The sequence below is a fragment of the Triticum dicoccoides genome, chromosome 2A (genome assembly GCF_002162155.2).
Source record: "Triticum dicoccoides isolate Atlit2015 ecotype Zavitan chromosome 2A, WEW_v2.0, whole genome shotgun sequence".
Lineage (NCBI taxonomy): Eukaryota > Viridiplantae > Streptophyta > Magnoliopsida > Poales > Poaceae > Triticum > Triticum dicoccoides.
Window position 1 is genome coordinate 572422838 of NC_041382.1, and position 21276 is coordinate 572444113.

At 46.6% G+C, this 21276-nt stretch overlaps 1 protein-coding gene across 1 annotated transcript; it reads left to right on the forward strand.

The window, feature by feature from the left end:
• The first annotated feature begins 793 nt into the window (after positions 1–793).
• On the forward strand, positions 794–5386 carry LOC119355454 (glycerophosphodiester phosphodiesterase GDPDL4-like). Its single transcript, XM_037622259.1, has 9 exons — positions 794–1217; positions 1728–2021; positions 2170–2285; positions 2367–2865; positions 3267–3305; positions 3391–3678; positions 3924–4063; positions 4275–4758; positions 4866–5386. Exons 1-9 carry the CDS (start codon positions 1118–1120, stop codon positions 5138–5140), a joined length of 2235 nt encoding a protein of 744 aa, XP_037478156.1. The 5' UTR covers positions 794–1117; the 3' UTR covers positions 5141–5386.
• The last annotated feature ends 15890 nt before the right edge of the window (positions 5387–21276 follow it).

The following is a 21276-nucleotide window of genomic DNA, read 5'->3' on the forward strand; positions in this document are numbered from 1 at the left end:
ATAAGTCACCTGACTTATAAGTCAGGTAACTTAAAACCAGTGATTTATAAGTCATGTTTGTTTGGTTGTTACCTGATTTATAAGTCATCAGACCATACTTTTTCACCTTATTTTTTTATGTAAAGATGGTGGGACCCATGCAAAAGGAGGTGATTTATAAGTTTTAAGTTGAGGTGGAGCAACTTATGACTTATAAGTTGGGGTGACTTATAAGTTAGGTCTGTTTGGCAAAATAAGTCATTTTTTTCACTTTTCGACTTATAAGTTGGTGACTTAGGCCACGTTTGGTTCATAAGTTTTAGAATTTTTTTTAGTCCCAACTTATAAGTCCCAAGTCTCTAAAAAATCCCTACATGTTTGGTTCCCGAGACTTATAAGTCTTTATAAGGCCATATTACAACTATAAGTCCCTCCTTAAGAGTCTTATTTCATAAGTCTCAAATGCCCACTTTAAGTCCTTATAAGTCCCTTCTGTTTGGTTTAGATGGGACTTATAGAGACTTATTTAAATCTTTAGACCAATAAATCTCTAAAAACAAACACCCTCTTGTTCGAAACCAAACAGGCCTTATTGAAGGTGAAAAGTGTGATCGTCGCGAAAAGGAGGGTGGTTCGTACTATAGCTCTCACTTCACCATGGCCGATGGCTGAACGAACCTGACAATGGCAGTACAAAAACTATAATTACCCGACTAGTCCTGACTGGGATCGCAGCTGCTCCAATAAGTGGCATGGTAAAGAACAAGCCAGTCCTGATGAGAGGTATCAATGGGGGACGGAGAGGCAGGCAGCTACAAGTCCTCATTATTTGACCACCACCACCACCTTCCCCTCGCTGCCACCTCCTGCCCTGCCCGTTCTCCTCTCCTCCCCTCTCATCCACCATTCCTCTTCCCCCCAGCATAAACACAGCTCAGCAGGCCCCATCCCCATCCCATTGTCTCTCTCCGTCCCCGGGCCGGGGCTTAAATCCAGCACGGCCATTGCCTCGTATTATTCCCGAGGACTCCTTGGTTCTTGCTGCGTCGTTCCAGGGACAGGGTGGTGGTGCCGTTCTTGGAGCGCTGTTCCCGGGCTGCTGCTTGCGGTCAGGGTGGTGTTCGCCGGCGGCGAGGCAATGGGGAGCGGCCGTGTCTGCTCCGTTGTCGCGTCCGTCATGTTGCTCTGGCTGGGCGTGGCCGCTGCGCAGGGTGACTCTCCTTGGAAGACGCTTAGCGGTAAAACATTTCCCCAGGCTCCCTCTCTTTCCTCGGTTTGCTTTGTGCGTGCTCTGTCTGATCCGCGTCGATTATTTACAGAGGAGAAGCTAGCCTGAAATTTTAGAAATTTTCTAGTATCATTGGGCTGGATCCCTGCTCATTATTTACAGTTTCCTCCTTTGCTGCATACTGGTTCGGCTCTTTGATTGGAAGGTGGTGGCAGTAGAATAGCTTCAGCATTTTGGGCCGGATCGGTTAGCTAGTTCATTTTTGCACTCATTTTAGGCTTTTAGCAGTGCCTCAAGAGTGCTGGATTGGAAGATGGGGACCGACCAAATTAGCTTTATGGGGGTAACATACAGTTGCTGTTTTCAGCTAGCAGACATGTTTGTTACTGGCACATGCATGGCAGCAGCTTCTGGAGATCAAGCAGTACATACTATATGTGCTTGAGAAGCTCTACACATCTGCTCTTATGTTTTATGATCTGGTCCTTCCAAGACTAAAAAAACAGGCTTGGTGTTTCAGGCAATGCTCCGGCGATCATAGCCAAGGGAGGATTTTCAGGCTTATTCCCCGACTCGAGCGAATTCGCTTACCAGTTCGCGATGATTGCTAGCTCGCCCGATACAATCCTATACTGTGATGTCCGGCTGACCAAGGATGGCCTTGGCGTCTGCCTACCGGAGATTAAGATGGACAACTGCACCAACATTCCAGATTTCTACCCTAAGGGTAAGAAGAGCTACCTTGTCAATGGCGTATCGACAACGGGATGGTTCTCCGTGGACTACAACGGCACCGAGCTCTCGCAAGTGTCTTGTAAGTGCTACCATACTGTGATAATGTTACTGAAGATTTGTCATGAGGAAGGGGGCATGCCTCTCTTCTTGTTTGACCCCTCTATTGTTTGAACTGAATGGTTCGTTTAGTTACCTGCTTAACTCATTGTGGTATATATGTTGAACAGTGAAGCAGTCAATCTTCTCTCGCACGCCCAGGTTTGACCCAAGCTTCTTCCCATTGCTCGCCGTCGAAGACGTGGCATCCAAGTTTAAGCCTCCTGGAATGTGGCTCAATATCCAGGTACAGTTAGCAATGTCGTCTGCATGCAGTAGAATATGTTGCATGACATTGCGCCGTTGCTGAAAATGAGCCATTTTGCAGCATGACGGTTTCTACAGCCAGTTCAACATGAGCATGAGGAAGTACATCCTTTCTGTGTCGAGACGTGTTATTGTCGACTACATCTCATCGCCGGAAGCAAGCTTCCTCACCAGCATCAGTGGAAGGGTTAGCAACAACACAAAGCTCGTGTTCCGCTTTCTTGACGAGGCCACTCTTGAGCCATCTACCAAAGAGACATATGGTTCCATGTTGAAAAATCTTACATTTATCAAGACATTTGCATCTGGGATACTTGTCCCGAAGAAGTATATCTGGCCTGTTTCACCAGATAATTATCTGCAACCATACACTTCGATCGTCGATGATGCTCATAAAGCGGGGCTGGAAATTTATGCTGCTGATTTTGCCAACGACTTTGCGCTCAGTTACAACCATAGCTACGATCCATTAGCTGAATCTCTCTCGTTCATTGATAATGGTGCATTTTCTGTTGACGGCATGTTGACTGATTTCCCTGTTACGCCTTCAGAAGCCGTTGGTGAGTCTTTTTTCCTGCCATATTGACAATGATGCAAACTACTACTCCCGCCGTGTCAAAATATAGGACGTATTATGTCAATATGATAGTGTCGAAAAACGTCTTATATTTTGATATTGATACAGAGGGAGTACTAACAAACCTACTACAAAAAAGGGTGATATCACTCCTTTGGTACTGGAGTCGTTTTTCACTAATAATAATAAAAGTACTCCCTCCATTTCATAATATAAGACGTCTTATATTGTGGGACGGAGTAGTACATTGCAATCATTTACAGCAATTTTTAACTTTTGACATGCATGTTGCAAACTTCATTTCGTGTTTAATTCTGTATTCATACAATCTGTCTGATGGATTATGTTTCTCATTCCACTCTGTTCTATATTCTGTCTTTGCAGGCTGTTTTGCGAATTTAAACAAAAGCAACACAGATCATGGTATGCGTCGCTCCTTTGTTCCATCTTCTTCATGGTTCATGTTCATTCGTATAACTGACCACCACTATTGACATTTGTCATGCAGGGAAACCTCTAATTATTTCTCACAATGGTGCCAGTGGAGATTACCCAGGCTGCACCGATCTGGCTTATCAGAAAGCAGTCGACGATGGTGCAGATGTCATTGATTGCCCTGTGCAAGTGACCAAAGACGGCATACCAGTATGCATGGGATCCATTAACTTAATGGATAGTACTACTGTTGCAAAATCACCATTTGCGTCCCAGGCAGCAGTTATGAAAGATATTGAGAGTGTCCTAGGAGTCTTTACTTTCAACCTCACTTGGGATGACATCGTGAAGAATCTAAAACGTAAGTTCTATTGAAATATATCTGCATATTGAAGGATCTGCTGCAGCATACATTTGGTATTCTAAGCAGGTAGTGACAACTAATCTATTAGATGTCAGATCACTTGTCTGACTCTAAATCGACTCACATGGCCTACCTGTGTGTCATGTTATCCAGATAGACATATTATTCCTTTTTGTGCCGCATGTTTAGTACTTTGATTGCCAGAGCATTTGCTGCAGACTGATTCCTCTACATCCTTGCAGCCAAGATATCTACCCCACTTAGCACCTTCAGTTTGGACAGAAATCCAAGATACAGGAATGCAGGCAATTTCATGAGATTATCAGACTTTTTGGACTTCTCTAAAGATAAGGATTTGTCAGGAATCATGATTAGCATAGAGGTGAGAATTTTATGTTGGTTCTCACTACTATTTTTTCCATTGTGATGATATTGCGTGTTTTTACTTGTGTCAAATTATTATTATTTATATTATTTATTCCACGTTCGAATGTTATTGCATGCCATCTAACGAATAATTTCTAAAAATGCATGTTCTTACTGAGTTCCAGAAATAGGATGGTCTCAATCAAAATACTATTTCTGTTTTGCAGCATGCTGCTTTTCTCGCAGAGGAACTCGGATTTGACATGGTAGATGCAGTTATCAAAGCGCTTGACGACTCCGGCTACAACAAACAAACTGCTCAGAAAGTTATGATTCAGTCAACCAACAGCTCGGTTCTGGTGAAGTTCAAGCAGGAAACAAAATACGACCTCGTGTACATGATCAATGAAGATGTGAGCGATGCCGCGCCTTCCTCTCTCGCGGGCATTAAAAAGTTTGCCGATGCCGTTTCTGTGGAAACCAGCTCTGTTTTCCCTGAAAACCGCCATTTCACTTCGCACCAGACAGACCTCGTCGAGTCCCTCCAGACCGCCGGGCTCTCGGTCTACGCCTACAACCTCATGAATGAGTTTGTTTCTCAGCCGTACGACTTCTTCTCGGATGCGACCGCGCAGATCATTGCCTATGTTCAGGGTGCCGGAGTGGATGGGCTAATCACCGACTTCCCGGCGACGGCCCGGAGATATAAATGTATGTCCAGTTAACACTTTTCCTTGCATTGTCCCTCCTAGATAGATAGTTCCTACAATCCCAGCAGTCTTGAGTCAATTTGCTGACATTGTGGTTGCATATTTCAGCGAACACTTGTGTGAACATGGGGAACAAAACTCCGAGCTTCATGGCCCCTCCTAGGCCTGGTGATCTGCTGCAGCTCATCAGTAAGCCGGCGCAACCACCGGCCCTAGCCCCGATGCCCCTGCTAATGGATTCTGACGTGTCGGAGCCGCCCCTACCGCCCGCAAGATTGAACAATGGTACTACAGCTCCAGCACCTTCGTCTGCACCCAGGATGCACACTCGGATCCCATTCCTCGTCACCTTAGCGATGCTTTGCGCCTGGGCCACGGTCTGAGGTCGCAATGCCACATGACACGCTAGAGGTCTGCCGGTCTACTAATCCAATGTTCTTTCCCCTCCCTCGGTAATTCGTTTGTTCTTGTAATTTTTGCGTTGCGGGGTTTATATACGGACGCCCCTATGGCACTCTCAGTCCCTAGTGATTATTCAGTACATATGTGTTGGAATATATCCTCTTATGTTCTGGACCGAGTTCTCAACAATCTGAATTTCTGAGGCTTGATTTAGGCCCCGCTTGGAATGTCTGTGAAATTTTACAACTGTAAATTACCTGGATATTACTGTACACCAGTAAAATACAACCGAATACATTCCCGCCTGTAATCCGCCGTCAGATTGCAACACCCAAGCGGCCCCGATGTGTCTCAGCACTGTATCATCCAACGATGATTGAAGAAATACAACAAACATCCAAAGGATGGAGAGGGGGCAGAGGTGACCGCGAGCATGGTGCGGATCTGGCCGCTTGGAGCAGGAGGAGGGAGCGAGCGGCCGCCGCTCGCCGCCGTCAACATCACGTTCAAACGACCGCCTGCCCTTAGACCCCGCGCATATCGCGGTCGCCGGGGACCTCGCCGGCTTCGGAGCGGACGGCATCTCTCATCCCTGTAAATAGCCAGCGCCTCGCCCCTGCCGCGTCGTGGACGCCGGCGACGCCTCCCGTCCCTCGTTACGGCGGCGCAACGCTCAGCATATAGTCTCGAGCGAGGAGGTGGGGAAATACGACGCCCAGAGATCTGTATCGTTTACGGGCCTGTTCCGGGTGTAAAAGCAAAAACGGGTGTATTTTTTAGAGCCCGAAAACGGCGTTCCAAGCACTTAGTCGAAGCCCAGCTGTTTTCTTTTACGGAGGGGATGTTTTACAGGTGTAATGGGCTGAAAAACGACATTCCAAGCAGGGCCTTATTGTGTGCTCAAATATGAAAAGGTCTCCCTCAATAACATCGAACTTTTGCAATAAACTCCAAGCCTACCAAAAGAAGTACCCCTCACCAGTAAACTCCAAGCCTGCCAAAAGATGTATTCCTTTGCAAGATTTCATTATGTTTTTTGTGCTTGGAGAACTATGTGGCAGTATTCTTCGCATATATTTGTATGTTTTCCTTCAGTTTTAATACGGATATGTATGTTGCGGGGTATGCTTTGACAAAAATGATTAAAAATTAAAATATAATATAATAATAAAAATACCGCATAAGATTGCCATATAAAAACTATTTATTTAGATCTATTATATCTTTATTTTGTATCGAAGTTGATATACAACACTGGCTCTCGGCAATTGAACAACATGAGCGGATACTGGATTTGGGGTATGATGGCAGCCGCAGCCGGCTTTGCATTTGAAATAGGTTTCAAATCAAGGCTCACCCCCTAAGTCGGCACAACAATAGCATAAATTATTTTGGCAGGGTGGATCACTTCGAAGGCATGTGCATGATTGCCACTTCTCGCCAACAATCTGGTCAGTATGTTGAGCTGCATACAAAAATTTAGGAGCTTATGTAAACTTATTCTCTTGTTTTTTGACATGAAATTAATTTGAAACAACCAAAGTTTAGGATTGGAGTTACTTAAATTGTTCATGGTGCACGTACACTGTGTAAGAACGGCGATACATCCAAAGATAATCATCGCAAAGACCACCATCCTTCTCTCTCTCTCTCCCTATTTGGTGATTTGTTTTTGTCAGTCTTACTAGATTACGCTTGCTATGTTGTTTGAATATATATATATATATATATATATATATATATATATATATATATATATATATATGTCCCAGCAAATGATCTATACTCAGTAAGAAGTAATTAGCCAATCCGTTTGCTTCTAAGCTATTCCTCACTAGAATAGACTTTAAATGTTCTATATTTAGCACAAATTAATTATGTATTAATCACTTTTCGCAAAAAGAAGGAATTTACAACTTCCGGAAATTTCATTTTTTGGGCACGTGCAATCCTAGGCCTGGTGATCTGCTGCAGCTCATCAGTAAGCCGGCGCAACCACCGGCACTAGCCCCGATGCCGCTGCTGATGGATTCCGACGTGTCGGAGCCGCCCATACTGCCCGCAAGATTGAACAATGCTACTACAGCTTCAGCACCTTCGTCTCCACGCAGGATGCAGACTCGGATCCCATTCCTCGTCACCTTGGCAATGCTTTCCACCTGGGTCGCGGTCTAAGGTCGCAATGCCATTTTAAAAAAAAGAAAGATTACCTTCGACCTCTGCATCCGAAAGATGCATGCAACCATATTATAAAAAAGGTTCGACGAAAACAAAGTCTGGTATCTGAAGTACGACTCACATCAGGAGCACAAAAATAACAAAGATAATAAAAAAAGCAAAGCCACAACCAGCTAGATGCAGTTGACATCAAGGACCTATCCTATTATGCGACCACCATCCAAACCGGTTGAAAATAGCCCGTGCTACCATCTCCCATAGGTTGCACCCAGTAGCCAAATGCCCCTGGAGGCCGTAGGAGTGAGTACCAACCACGTATGGGTCCATGCCGTAGCTTTGAAGATGACCTGCAAGAAGTTTAGAATATATATTCTGTTAAAAATCATATCATTCCTGCAGTTCCATATAGCCCAAAGAAGTGTGCATATTCCAATATGAATATTTGACGCAGTGTTCGGTTGCACTCCATTTAGCCACGTCCCAAACAACGCATCTATGCTAGATGGAGGTGTTATATTAAAAGCTATATGGATAGATCGCCCAAGTAACTTTTGCGAGAGGGCAATCAATGAATAAATGTTGTATTGTTTCGTCATGAATACAAAAGCAACATCGTGAACTACCGACCCATCTTCGCTTTAGTAAGTTATCTTTGGTATGAATGACCTGCTTATGCACAAACCACATGAAAATTTTGATGCGTAGAGGCACCTTAACTTTCCAAATGTGTATCGATCTTGGGATTGGGCCAGAACTAATAAGGTCAAGGTACATAGATGTAACCGTAAACACTCCATTCCCCCATCAACTTCCAGTGCACAATGCCTGCTTGCGTTGCAAGCTGAACGTCCATCGACCGCCACACTAAATGTAGCCATGAAGTCCATCGTTCTCCTACTAAAGCCCACTGGAACTGGATATTCAAAGATACCGTCTGTAATATTGTAGCCACGTAATCCTCCTTGCGTCACACAATGTTATACATGATAGGGTACTATAGGGCTAGCGGTGTCTCGCCTAGCCAAGTATCCTCGCAAACCTTGTTGTCATTCCATCCCCAACAAAGAATTTCACCCTATGGAAGAAAGTCTCCTTTATTCTCATTAGCCCCTTCCAGAATGGTGAATTAGTAGGTCTTACGGTAACCTGTTCTAGAGTTTTAGAGTGAAGGTATTTATTCCGTAGAATTTGTGCCCACATGCCTTCCGATTCCTGAGATAACCTATACAACCATTTGCTCAACAAGCATTTATTTTTAATCTCAAGGTTCTCAATCCCGAGACCCCTTGGTCTTTGGGTCGACAAATAATATCCCATCTTGCCAAGCGATATTTTTTCTTAACCTCATCTGACCGCCAGAAGAAACGAGATCGATAAAAATCTAATCTCTTTCTTACCCCGTTAGGTATCTCAAAGAAAGATAGGAGGAACATCGGCATACTAGTCAGTACTGAATTAATCAACACTAACCTCCCTCCATATGACATAAGCTTGCCCTTCCAGCAGCTTAGTTTTCTTCTTTTCAAATCGGTCTTCGGTACATTTCCGCTCTTTGTTAGTTAACTTCCGATGGTGAATTGGAATACCTAGATAATTGAAAGGCAGTGACCCCAGTTCACAACCGAACAATTGTCTACAATTATCTTGTTCCTCTTTTGCCCTACCAAAGCAAAATATTCACTCTTGTGGAAATTAATCTTTAGACCTGATAGTTGTTCAAATAGGCACAATACTAGTTTCATATTTCTCACCTTTGCAAGGTCATGCTCCATGAATATGATCGTGTCTTCAGTGTATTGTAGAATGTAAATGCCCCCATCCACCAAATGTGGGACAAGACCACCTACCAGGCCTTTCTCCTTAGCCCGACCAATGAGTACCGTCAACATGTCTGCCACAATGTTGAAGAGAATAAGGGACATCGGGTCACCTTGTTGTAGGCCTTTATGCGTTTGGAAATAATGACCAATGTCATCATTCACCTTAATCCCGACACTACCTTTTTGGACGAAGGAATCCACCTAATCCCTCCATGCCCCATTGAAACCCTTCATGCGCATGGCTTGCTGAAGGAATGTTCATTTGACCTTATCATATGCCTTCTCGAAATCCACCTTGAAGATAACCCCATCTAATTTCTTCGAGTGGATTTCATGTAAGGTTTCGTGCAAGGCAACAACCCCTGAAGGAAATATGCCCTAGAGGCAATAATAAAGTTGTTATTTATATTTCCTTATATCATGATAAATGTTTATTATTCATGCTAGAATTGTATTAACCGGAAACTTAGTACATGTGTGAATACATAGACAACCAGGGTGTCACTAGTATGCCTCTACTTGACTAGCTCGTTAATCAAAGATGGTTAAGTTTCCTAGCCATGGAAAAAGAGTTGTCATTTGATGAACAGGATCATATCATTAGAGAATGATGTGATTGACTTGACCCATCCGTTAGCTTAGCACAATGATCGTTTAGTTTACTGCTATTGCTTTCTCCATAACTTATACATGTTCCTATGACTATGAGATTATGCAACTCCAGAATACCGGAGGAACACTTAGTGTGCTATCAAACGTCACAACATAACTGGGTGACTATAAAGATGCTCTACAGGTGTCTCCGATGGTGTTTATTGAGTTGGCATAGATCGAGATTAGGATTTGTCACTCTGTGTAATGGAGAGGTATCTCTGGGCCCTCTCGGTAATGCACATCACTATAAGCCTTGCAAGCAATGTAACTAATGGGTTAGTTACAGGATGTAGCACTACAGAACGAGTAAAGAGACTTTCCGGTAATGAGATTGAACTAGGTATTGAGATACCGATGATCGAATCTCGGGCAAGTAACATACCGATGACAAAGGGAACAAACGTATATTGTTATGCGGTTTGACCGATAAAGATCTTCGTAGAATATGTAGGAACCAATATGAGCATCCAGGTTCCGCTATTGGTTACTGACCGAAGATGAGTCTCGGTCATGTCTACATAGTTCGCGAACCCGTAGGGTCCGCACGCTTAACGTTCGGTGACGATCGGTATTATGAGTTTATGTGTTTTGATGTACTGAAGGTAGTTCGGAGTCCCGGATATGATCACGGACATGACGAGGAGTCTCGGAATGGTCGAGACATAAAGATCGATATATTGGAAGCCTATATTTGGACATCGGAATGGTTCCGGGTGAGTTCGGGCATATACCGGAGTACCAGGAGGTTACCGGAACCCCCCGGGAAGTATATGGGCCTTATTGGGCCATAGTGGGAGAGAGGAGAAGGGAGCCTAGGAGGGGGCGCCCCCCAAGCCCAATCCGAATTGGGTGGGGGGCCGCCCCCCTTTCCTTCCCCCTCTCTCCCCCTTCCTTCCTCTCCTAATCCAACTAGGGAAGTGGGGGAATCCTACTCCCGGTGGGAGTAGGACTCCCCTTGGGCGCGCCATAGAGGGGCCGGCTGAAAGTGCAACTATCCCTGCATGGTTTTGGTAATTCCTAACAACATATAGTTCATTGAGCTAATGTTATTTCAAGATAAACATTTTCGGAAAGCTCAATGATTGGCATGGCATGGATGAGAAAAGTGGACCCCTCAAAATGCTAAGGACAAAGAATTGGCTCAATATCAAAGCTCAGGACTCTACATCTTTTCATTTTAAGTGATCCAAGATCACATTGAGTCCATAGGAAAAGCCAATACTATTAAGAGGGGATGAGGTGTTGCCTAATGGCTTGCTTGCTCAAAGTGCTTAGTGATATGCTCCAAAACCCTCAACTACTTTCTCACATCCACATATGTCCCAAACCAAAAGTCAAACTTGGCCCCACCGAAATTTTCTGTCCGGCGTCACCGAGTTCAGTTGACATAGCCACTGCCAGAAACACTAGTCTTTTCGGTCTCACCAATAGGGATCTCGGTCTCACCGAGATGGGATTGTAATCTCTCTGTTTCCCTTCGTAACGTTTCGGTCAAACTGAGATGAGCGATCGGTCCCATCGAGATTGCAATGCAAACTCTCCGTTTCCCTTTCATAACACTTCGGTCCAACCGAGATGAGCGAATAGGTCCCACCGAGTTTGCCTGACCAACTCTCTGTTAGTCCATTACCAAAATCGGTCTCACCGAATTTGTGTAATCGGTCTCACCGAGATTACGTTATGCCCTAACCCTAACGAAATCGGTCCCACCGAATTGACATGTCGGTCCCATCGAGAATCCTAACGTTCGCATTTTGAACTAAATCGGTCTGACCGAGTTTCATGATTCGGTCCCACAGAGTTTGGTGATTTGTGTGTAACGGTTAGATTTTGTGTGGAGGCTATTTATACCCCTCCACCCACTCTTCATTTAAGGAGAGAGCTATCAGAACATGCCTACACTTCCAACATACATTTTCTGAGAGAGAACCACCTACACTTGTGTTGAGGTCAAGATATTGCACTCCAACCACATAAATCTTGATCTCTAGCCTTCCCCAAGTTGCTTTCCACTCAAATCATCTTTCCACAAAATCCAAATCCCGTGAGAGAGAGTTGAGTGTTGGGGAGACTATCATTTGAAGCACAAAAGCAAGGAGTTCATCATCAACACACCATTTGTTACCTCTTGAAGAGTGGTGTCTCCTAGATTGGTTAGGTGTCACTTGGGAGCCTCCGTCAAGATTGTGGAGTTTAACCAAGGAGTTTGTAAGGGCAAGGAGATCGCCTACTTCGTGAGATCTACCCGAGTAAGGCAAGTCCTTCGTGGGCGATGGCCATGGTGGGATAGACAAGGTTGCTTCTTCGTGGACCCTTCGTGGGTGGAGCCCTCCGTGGACTCGCACAATTGTTACCCTTCGTGGGTTGAAGTCTCCATCAACGTGGATGTACGATAGCACCACCTATCGGAACCACGCCAAAAATCTCTGTGTCTCCAATTGCGTTTGCACACTCCAAACTCCTTCCTTTACCTTCATATGCAATTGCTTTACTTTCCGTTGCTATACTCTTAGAATTGCATGTGTAGGTTGATTGCTTGACTTGTGTTAAGTTGCTAAAATCTGCCAAGAACTAAATTTGTGAAAATGCTAGATTTTTATTTTGTCGAGTAGTCTAATCACCCCCTCTAGACTTACTTTCGATTCTACAAGTGGTATCAGAGCTATGGTCTCCATTTGCTTTGATTTCCATAGCTTTTGGTGGTTATAGCCTTGGTTTCACAACCTAGGAGAGTATGGCGTCTAGCGAGGGAAATTACCACCATAGAGGTCCTTACTTTGATGGTACAAATTCTGCTAGTTGGAAGCATAAGATGAAACCAAAAGCTATGGAAATAACCCCGCCGTTTGGGCTATTGTGTGTATTGGCTTGCAAGGTGAATTCTTCGATGGGAGAGAACCAAACCATGAAGCTACCGTGGAAGAGTTGAAGATGCTACAATATAATGCTCAAGCTTGTGATATTCTCTTCAATGGATTATGCCCCAAAGAATTCAACAAAATCAGCCGTCTTGAGAATGCAAAGGAAATTTAGGATACTTTGATTGATATGCACGAAGGTACCGAATCTGTCAAGGAATCCAAATTGGACGTGCTTCAAAGTCAGCTTGACAAGTTCAAAATGAAGGATGGTGAAGGCGTCGCTGAAATGTACTCTAGGCTTGCTCTCATCACAAATGAGATTGCTGGCTTAGGAAGTGAAGAGATGACCGATAGATTCATCATCAAGAAGATCCTAAGAGCCTTGGATGGAAAATATGATACCATGTGCACATTGATTCAAATGACGCCCAATTACAAAGATACAAAGATCTCAAGTCAACGGAAGTTATTGGAAGAATTGTTGCTCATGAGATGTCACTCAAGGATAAGGAAGAGCTTCACAACAAGTCAAGTGGTGCTTACAAAGCCTCGTGTGATGCTCCCACATCATTAAGTGAGAAGCAAACCTTCAATGAAGAATTGAGTCTAATGGTGAAGAGCTTCAACAAGTTCTACAAGAGTAGAAGAAAGGAAAGAAGTTTGAAGTTAAGGTCCTACAATGACAAAAGATCTTCTAGTCGTGAGCGCAATTGCTACAATTGTGGAAGACCCGGACACTATTCCAATGAGTGTACGGCTCCCTACAAAAGAAGAGAAGATTCTCCCTACAAAAGAAAAAAGTAGAAGAGAAGAATCACCATCACAAGAAAGAAGGAGTAGAGATGATCGTTATGAACGAAGACCTTCTCGGAGAAGCAAGGACTTGGAAAGGAAGGACAAGTCATCAAGGAGCTACACAAAAAGAAGACATCAAGCTCATGTTGGTGAATGGATATCCGGTGCCGACTCCGACGATCACTCCGAAAGAAGTTATCACTCCGACTCCGAATATACTCAAGATGAAGGTGTTGCCGGACTAGCACTTGTGACAACCAACTCCTTCGACATATTTGACTCACCAAATGAAGGAATTGGGAGATGCTTCATGGCTAAAGGTCCAAAGGTAACACACCCCGAGTATGTTGATTTCAATAGTGATGAAGATGATTTGCTAGGAGATGATGATTTACTTGTGAACAACTCTAGTTATGAAAACTATGATGAGCTTGCTATTAATCATGATAATCAAGATAAAATGAATGACGATGATAAGAAGGAGATTGAGCGTCTAACTAAAGAACTAAACACTCTTAAGTTAGCTCATGAAACTACCTTGGAAGATCATCGAGAACTTTTAAAGACTCATGACAAGCTACGCTTTGAAAAGCTCAACCTTGAGCAAGAACATGAGTTTTTAAAGGCAATCAATGATGATCTTCGCAAGAATTTTTTTTATTACATTGCCAAGCGTTTACTCTTGTCTACTTACATGCCACAAGTTAAATCTACTAACAAGAACAAGAAAGATTCTTCATCTAGTAGTAACAACAATCATGCCAAATCCAATGTTGTTGCTTCTAGTAGCTCTCTTGATTCCACTAATGATTCTCTTAGCCAAGTTACACTTGAGCAAGAAAATAGCTTATTGAAGGGAATTATGGATAAAGGTGTTTATAAGAGCCTTGTCGGAAGTAAGCAATTTGAGGAAATTGTACGAAAGCAAGGAAGACACCGGAAGAATCAAGGTGTTGGTTTTGAACAAAAGTTCAATGCCAATGGAGTTGAGTGGGAAGAAGATCAATACCCCAAGACGAAGTTTGTTCCTACTTCTTTCAAAGGAACACAATCTCAAGATGATCTTCCACCACAAGACCACAAGCAAAAATGCAAGGACAAGCTTCAAGAGGAGATTGATGCATTTGAAGAAGCACCCAAAGCCTTGGTCAAGTGTGTTCCCAAGACTACATCAAGTTCTACTTCATCAAGTACGACTACAACTCCAAGGATTCCCATCAAGATGGTGTGGATCCCGAAGAAGAAGAACTAGAGAGTTCTTGAGGGTGACTCCGCCAACATACTTCACTCATATCATTTTGGCGAGGACAAGTGCAAACAACTTCCATATCTTGCACTAGTTCAAGGAGTCACAAACTGAGGGAGTCCTGGATTAGGGGGTCTCCGGACAGCCGGACTATATCCTTTGGCCGGACTGTTGGACTATGAAGATACAAGGTTGAAGACTTCGTCCCGTGTCCGGATGGGACTTTCCTTGGCATGGAAGGCAAGCTTGGCAATACGAATATGTAAATCTCCTCCCTTGCAACCGACTCTGTGTAGCCCTAGCCCCCTCTGGTGTCTATATAAACCGGAGGGTTTAGTCCGTAGGACAACATACAATCATACCGTAGGCTAGCTTCTAGGGTTTAGCCTCTATGATATCGTGGTAGATCAACTCTTGTAATACTCATATCATCAAGATCAATCAAGCAGGACGTAGGGTATTACCTCCATCAAGAGGGCCCGAACCTGGGTAAATATCGTGTCCCCTGCCTCCTGTTACCATCCGCCTTAGACGCACAGTTCGGGACCCCCTACCTGAGATCCGCCGGATTTGACACCGACATTGGTGCTTTCATTGAGAGTTCCACTGCGCCGTCACCATAAGGCTCGATGGCCCCTTCGATCATCGATAACGATGCGGTCTAGGGTGAGGTTTTCCTCCCTGGACAGATCTTCGTATTCGGCGGCTTCGCACTGCGGGCCAATTCGCTTGGCCATCTGGAGCAGATCGAGAGCTATGCCCCTGGCCATCAGGTCAGGTTCGGAAACTTAAACTACATTGTCGACATCCGCGGAGACTTGATCTTCGACGGATTCGAGCCCATGTCCGGTGCGCCACACGATCATGATGAGCATGATTTAGCTCTACCGTCGGACAGTGTTTGGGAGATCACAACTACAACTACTCCGGCCTTCAATCCAGAGCAAATTGCGCCATCCGAGGATGGAGAGATAGACCCCGCCATGGAGGCCGCACTCTCAGTGGCGATGGACCCGGATACTGATTTCACCCCTTATGAGAGCCTGTTGTCGAACCACTGGATTTGTCTCCGGCCACGGACTCCGAGCCGCCTACATCCATGCCTATCGAATCCGATTGGGCGCTGATCATGGAGTTTACCTCCGCGGATATCTTTCAGCACTCACCTTTTGGCGATGTGCTAAATTCATTAAGGTCTCTCTCCTTATCAGGAGAACCTTGGTCGAACTATGTCCGGCTAGAATGGGATGCGGATGACGAAGAAATTCGCTGCCCATCCACCACCCACTTAGTAGCCAATGTCGACAATTTAACCGACATGCTCGACTTCGACTCCGAAGACATCGACAGTATGGACGACGATGCAGGAGACGAAGAGGAACCACTGCCCACAGGGCGCTGGACCGCCACCTCATCATATGATATATACATGGTGGACACCCCCAAAGAAGGCAATGGCGACGAGACAGCGGAGGATGACCCCTCCAAGAAGCAACCCAAGCGCCGACGTCAGCGACGCCGCTCTAAGTCCCGCCACAGCGAAAGTAGTGATACCGGCACAAGAGACAATAACACTCCGGATAGTGCCGAAGTCAACCACAATCCCCTCCAGCACGATGTAGAGCGGGAGGGTGAATAAGCGAGCCCTCCAGAGCAGGCAGCAGATGGAGAATTGGAGGAGGATAATTACATGCCTCTCTCCAAAGATGAGGTGAGCCTCAGCGACGAAGAATTTATCGTGCCTGAGGATCCCATCGAGCAGGAGCGCTTCAAGCGCCGGCTTATGGCCACAACAAATAGCCTGAAGAAAAAGCAACAACAGCTTCAAGCTGATCAAGATCTGCTAGCAGACAGATGGACCGAAGTCCTTGCGCCCGAGGAATACGAACTCGAGCGCCCCTCCAAGAGTTACCCAAAGCGCAGGTTGCTACCTCACCTCGAGGAGGAAGCATTGAAACCTACATCACCAGTGTATGATGCGGCTGACCGGCCACCTCGTGGCCGAGCCAGAGAGGCGTTTCAGCCTGAAGTTCAGCCTGCACCCCCCCGCCACTCAGACAAAAATACCAAGGCCCGGGGCAACACACGGGACCTGCGAGACGTATTGGAAAACAAGGCAAAACATGCAAGATCGATCTACGGGTCACGGGGGCGCGCACCAATACGCGACGATAATTGTCACACCGGATACACTAAAAGCAAATCCGACCGAGCCGGACATGGCAGACAAGACTCGTATGAACCGCGTTGCGATATAGCCCGGCACAGAGGCGCCGCACACCCCTTATGCTTCACTGATGAAGTAGTCGATCACAAATTCCTAGAAGGGTTTAAACCCGTAAACATCGAATCATACGATGGTACTACAGACCTCGCGGTATGGATAGAAGACTTCTTCCTCCACATTCACATGTCCCATGGGGATGACCTACATGCCATCAAGTATCTCCCGCTCAAACTGAAAGGGTCGGCTCGGCATTGGCTCAATAGCTTGCCGGCAAACTCCATTGGAAGTTCGGAGAACCTGGCAGAGGCATTCCTGGACAATTTCCAGGGCACTTATGTGCGACCGCCGGACGCTGACGATTTAAGTCATATAACCCCGCAGCCAGGGGAATCGGCCAGGAAATTCTGTACCCGGTTCCTAACCAAGAAGAACCAAATTGTCGACTGTCCGGATGTAGAGGCCTTAGCGGCATTTAAGCATAATATCCGCGACGAATGGCTCGCCCGGCACCTCGGCCAAGAGAAGCCAAAATCCATGGCAGCCCTCATGACACTTATGACCCGCTTTTGTGCGGGCGAAGATAGCTGGTTGGCTCGTAGTACCAATACAACAAGCGAACCTGGCATATCAGAAGCCAGGGATAGCAACGGCAAACCACGACGCAACAAATTCAAGCGCCGCAAATATGGTGAAAACGCCAAAAATACGGCAGTAAATGCCGGGTTTAGGGTGAGGGAGTCCTGGATTAGGGGGTCTCCGGACAGCCGGACTATATCCTTTGGTCGGACTGTTGGACTATGAAGACATAAGATTGAAGACTTCGTCCCGTGTCCGGATGGGACTCTACTTGGCGTAGAAGGCAAGCTAGGCAATACGGATATGTATATCTCCTCCTTTATAACCGACCTTGTGTAACCCTAGCCCCCTCCGATGTCTATATAAACCGGAGGGTTTTAGTCTGTAGGACAACATATAGTCATACCATAGGCTAGCTTCTAGGGTTTAGCCTCTCCGATCTCGTGGTAGATCAACTCTTGTACTACTCATATTATCAAGAATAATCAAACAGGACGTAGGGTTTTACCTCCATCAAGAGGGCCCGAACCTGGGTAAAACATCGTGTCCCCTGCCTCCTGTTACCATCCGCTTTAGACGCACAGTTCAGGACCCCCTACCCGAGATCCGCCGGTTTTGACACCGACATTGGTGCTTTCATTGAGAGTTCCTCTGTGTCGTCACCATTAGGCTTGATGGCTCCTTAGATCATCGATAGCGATGCAGTCCAGGGTGAGACTTTTCTCCCCGGATAGATCTTTGTGTTCAGCGGCTTCACACTACAGGACAACTCGCTTGGCCATCTGGAGCAGATCGAGAGTTACGCCCCTGGCCACCAAGTTAGGTTTGGAAGCTTAAACTACACGACCGATATCCACGGAGACTTGATCTTCGACGGATTCGAGCCCCTGCCTTGTGCGCCACACAGTCACGATGAGTATGATTTAGCTCTACCATTAGACAGTGTTCAGGAGATCGCACCGGCAACCGCTCCGACCCTCAGTTCGGAACCAGCTGCGCCATCCATGGACGGGTGGATAGACCCAGCCACGAAGGCCGCACTCTCATCGGAGATCGAGCCGAGTATCGACCTTACCCTTCACGAGAGCCATGACGCCGAACTACCGGATTCCTCCCCGGCCACGGACTCCCAACCGCCTGCACCCGTGCCTATCGAATCTGATTGGGCACCGATCATGGAGTTTACCTCCACGGATATCTTTCAGCACTCGCCCTTTGGCGACATACTGAACTCATTAAGGTCTCTCTCCTTGTCAGGAGAGTCCTGGCCGAACTATGTCCGGCAGGATTGGGATGCGGATGACGAAGAAATTCGCCGCCCACCCACCACCCACTTAGTAGCCACTGTCGACGACTTAACCAACATGCTCGACTTCAACTCCGAAGACATCGACGGTATGGACGATGGTGCGGGAGGCGAAGAGGAACCACTGCCCACAGGGCATTGGACAGCCACCTCATCATATGATATATACATGGTGGACACACCCAAAGAAGGCAATGGTGACGAGACAGCGAAGGATGACCCCTCCAAGAAGCAACCCAAGCGCCGGCATCAGCGACGCCGCTCTAAGTCTCGCCAAAGCAAAAGCGGTGACCCCGGCACAGGAGATAATAGCACTCCGGACAGTGCCGAAGACAACAACAATCCCCTCCAGCAAGATTTAGGGCAGGAGGATGGAGAAGCCAGCCCTCAAGAGAGAGCGGCAGATGGAGAGGCGGAGGATGATAATTACATGCCTCCCTCCGAAGACGAGGCAAGCCTCGACGATGACGAATTCGTCGTGCCTGGGGATCCCGTCGAACAAGAGCACTTCAAGCGCCGGCTTATAGCCACGGCAAATAGCCTTAAGAAAAAGCAACAACAGCTTCAAGTTGGACAAGATTTGCTAGCTGACAGATGGACTGAAGTCCTTGCAGCCGAGGAATATAAACTCGAACGCCCCTCCAAGAGTTACCCAAAGCGTAGGTTGCTACCCCGACTGGAGGAGGAAGCACTCAAACCTATATCTCCAGCATATGATGCGGCTGACCGACCACCTCGTGGCCTCGACAGAGAGGCATTTCAGCCAAATACTCAGCCCGCACCCGAGCCACTCAAATAAAAATGACAAGGCACGGGGAAACATGCTAGACCTATGAGATGTATTGGAGGACAAAGCAAAACATGCAAGATCGATCTACGAATCACGAGGGTGCGCCACTATGCGAGACGATAACGGTCACGCCGGATACAGTAAAAGTAAATCCGGCCGGGCCGAACACAACGGGCAAGACTCATTTGAGCTGCGTCGCGATATAGCCCAGTACAGAGGCGTCACACACCCCCTATGCTTCACAGACGAAGTAATGGATCACCAAATCCTAGAGGGTTTCAAACCCGTAAATATCGAATCATACGACGGCACAACAGATCCTGCGGTATGGATCGAGGATTTCCTCCTGCACATCCACATGGCCCGCGGTGATGATCTACACGCCATCAAATACCTCCCACTCAAGCTCAAAGGACCAGCTCGGCATTGGCTCAACAGCTTGCCAGCAGAGTCCATTGGCTGTTGGGAAGATCTGGAAGCCGCATTCCTCGACAACTTCCAGGGCACTTATGTGCGACCGCCAGATGCCGGTGACTTGAGCCACATAATTCAGCAGCCAGAGGAATCGGCCAGGCAATTCTGGACATGGTTCCTAACAAAGAAGAATCAAATCATCGACTGTCCGGATGCAGAGGCCCTAGTAGCTTTTAAGCATAACATCCGCGATGAGTGGCTCGCCCGGCACCTTGGCCAAGAAAAGCCGAAATCTATGGCAGCCCTCACGACACTCATGACCCGCTTTTGTGCGGGAGAAGACAGCTGGCTGGCTCGTAGCAATAACATATCAAAGAACCATGGTACTTCGGATACCAGGGATGGCAATGGCAGGTCACGTCGCAACAAACACAAGCGCCGCATTAACAGCGACAATACAGAGGATACGACAGTCAATGCCGGATTCAAAGGCTCTAAACCCGGCCAGCGGAAAAAGCCATTTAAAAGAAGCACTCCGGGCCCGTCCAGTTTGGACCGTATACTCGATCGCTCGTGTCAAATACACGGCACCCCCGACAAGCCAGCCAACCACACCAACAGGGATTGTTGGGTGTTCAAGCAGGCCGGCAAGTTAAATACCGAAAACAAAGATAAGGGGTCGCATAGCAATGGCGAGGAGGAGCCCCGGCAGCCGAACACCGGAGGACAAAAGAGGTTCCCCTCACAAGTGCGGACGGTGAACATGATATACGCAACCCACATCCCCAAGAGGGAGCGGAAGCATGCGCTAAGGGACGTATATGCGTTGGAGCCAGTCGCCCCAAAGTTCAACCCATGGTCCTGTTGCCCGATCACCTTCGATCGCATGGACCAGCCCACTAGTTTCCGTCATGGCGGATTTGCCGCACTGGTCCTAGACCCAATCATTGACGGATTTCACCTCACTCGAGTCCTTATGGATGGCGGCAGCAGCCTGAACCTGCTTTATCAGGACACAATGCGCAAAATGGGTATAGACCCCTCAAGGATCAAACCCACAAAAATGACCTTCAAAGGCGTCATACCAGGTGTAGAGGCCCATTGCACAGGCTCAGTGACACTGGAAGTGGTCTTCGGATCCCCGGATAACTTCCGAAGCAAGGAGTTAATCTTCGATATAGTCCCGTTCCGTAGTGGCTATCATGCACTGCTCGGGCGAACCACATTTGCGAGATTCAATGCGGTACCGC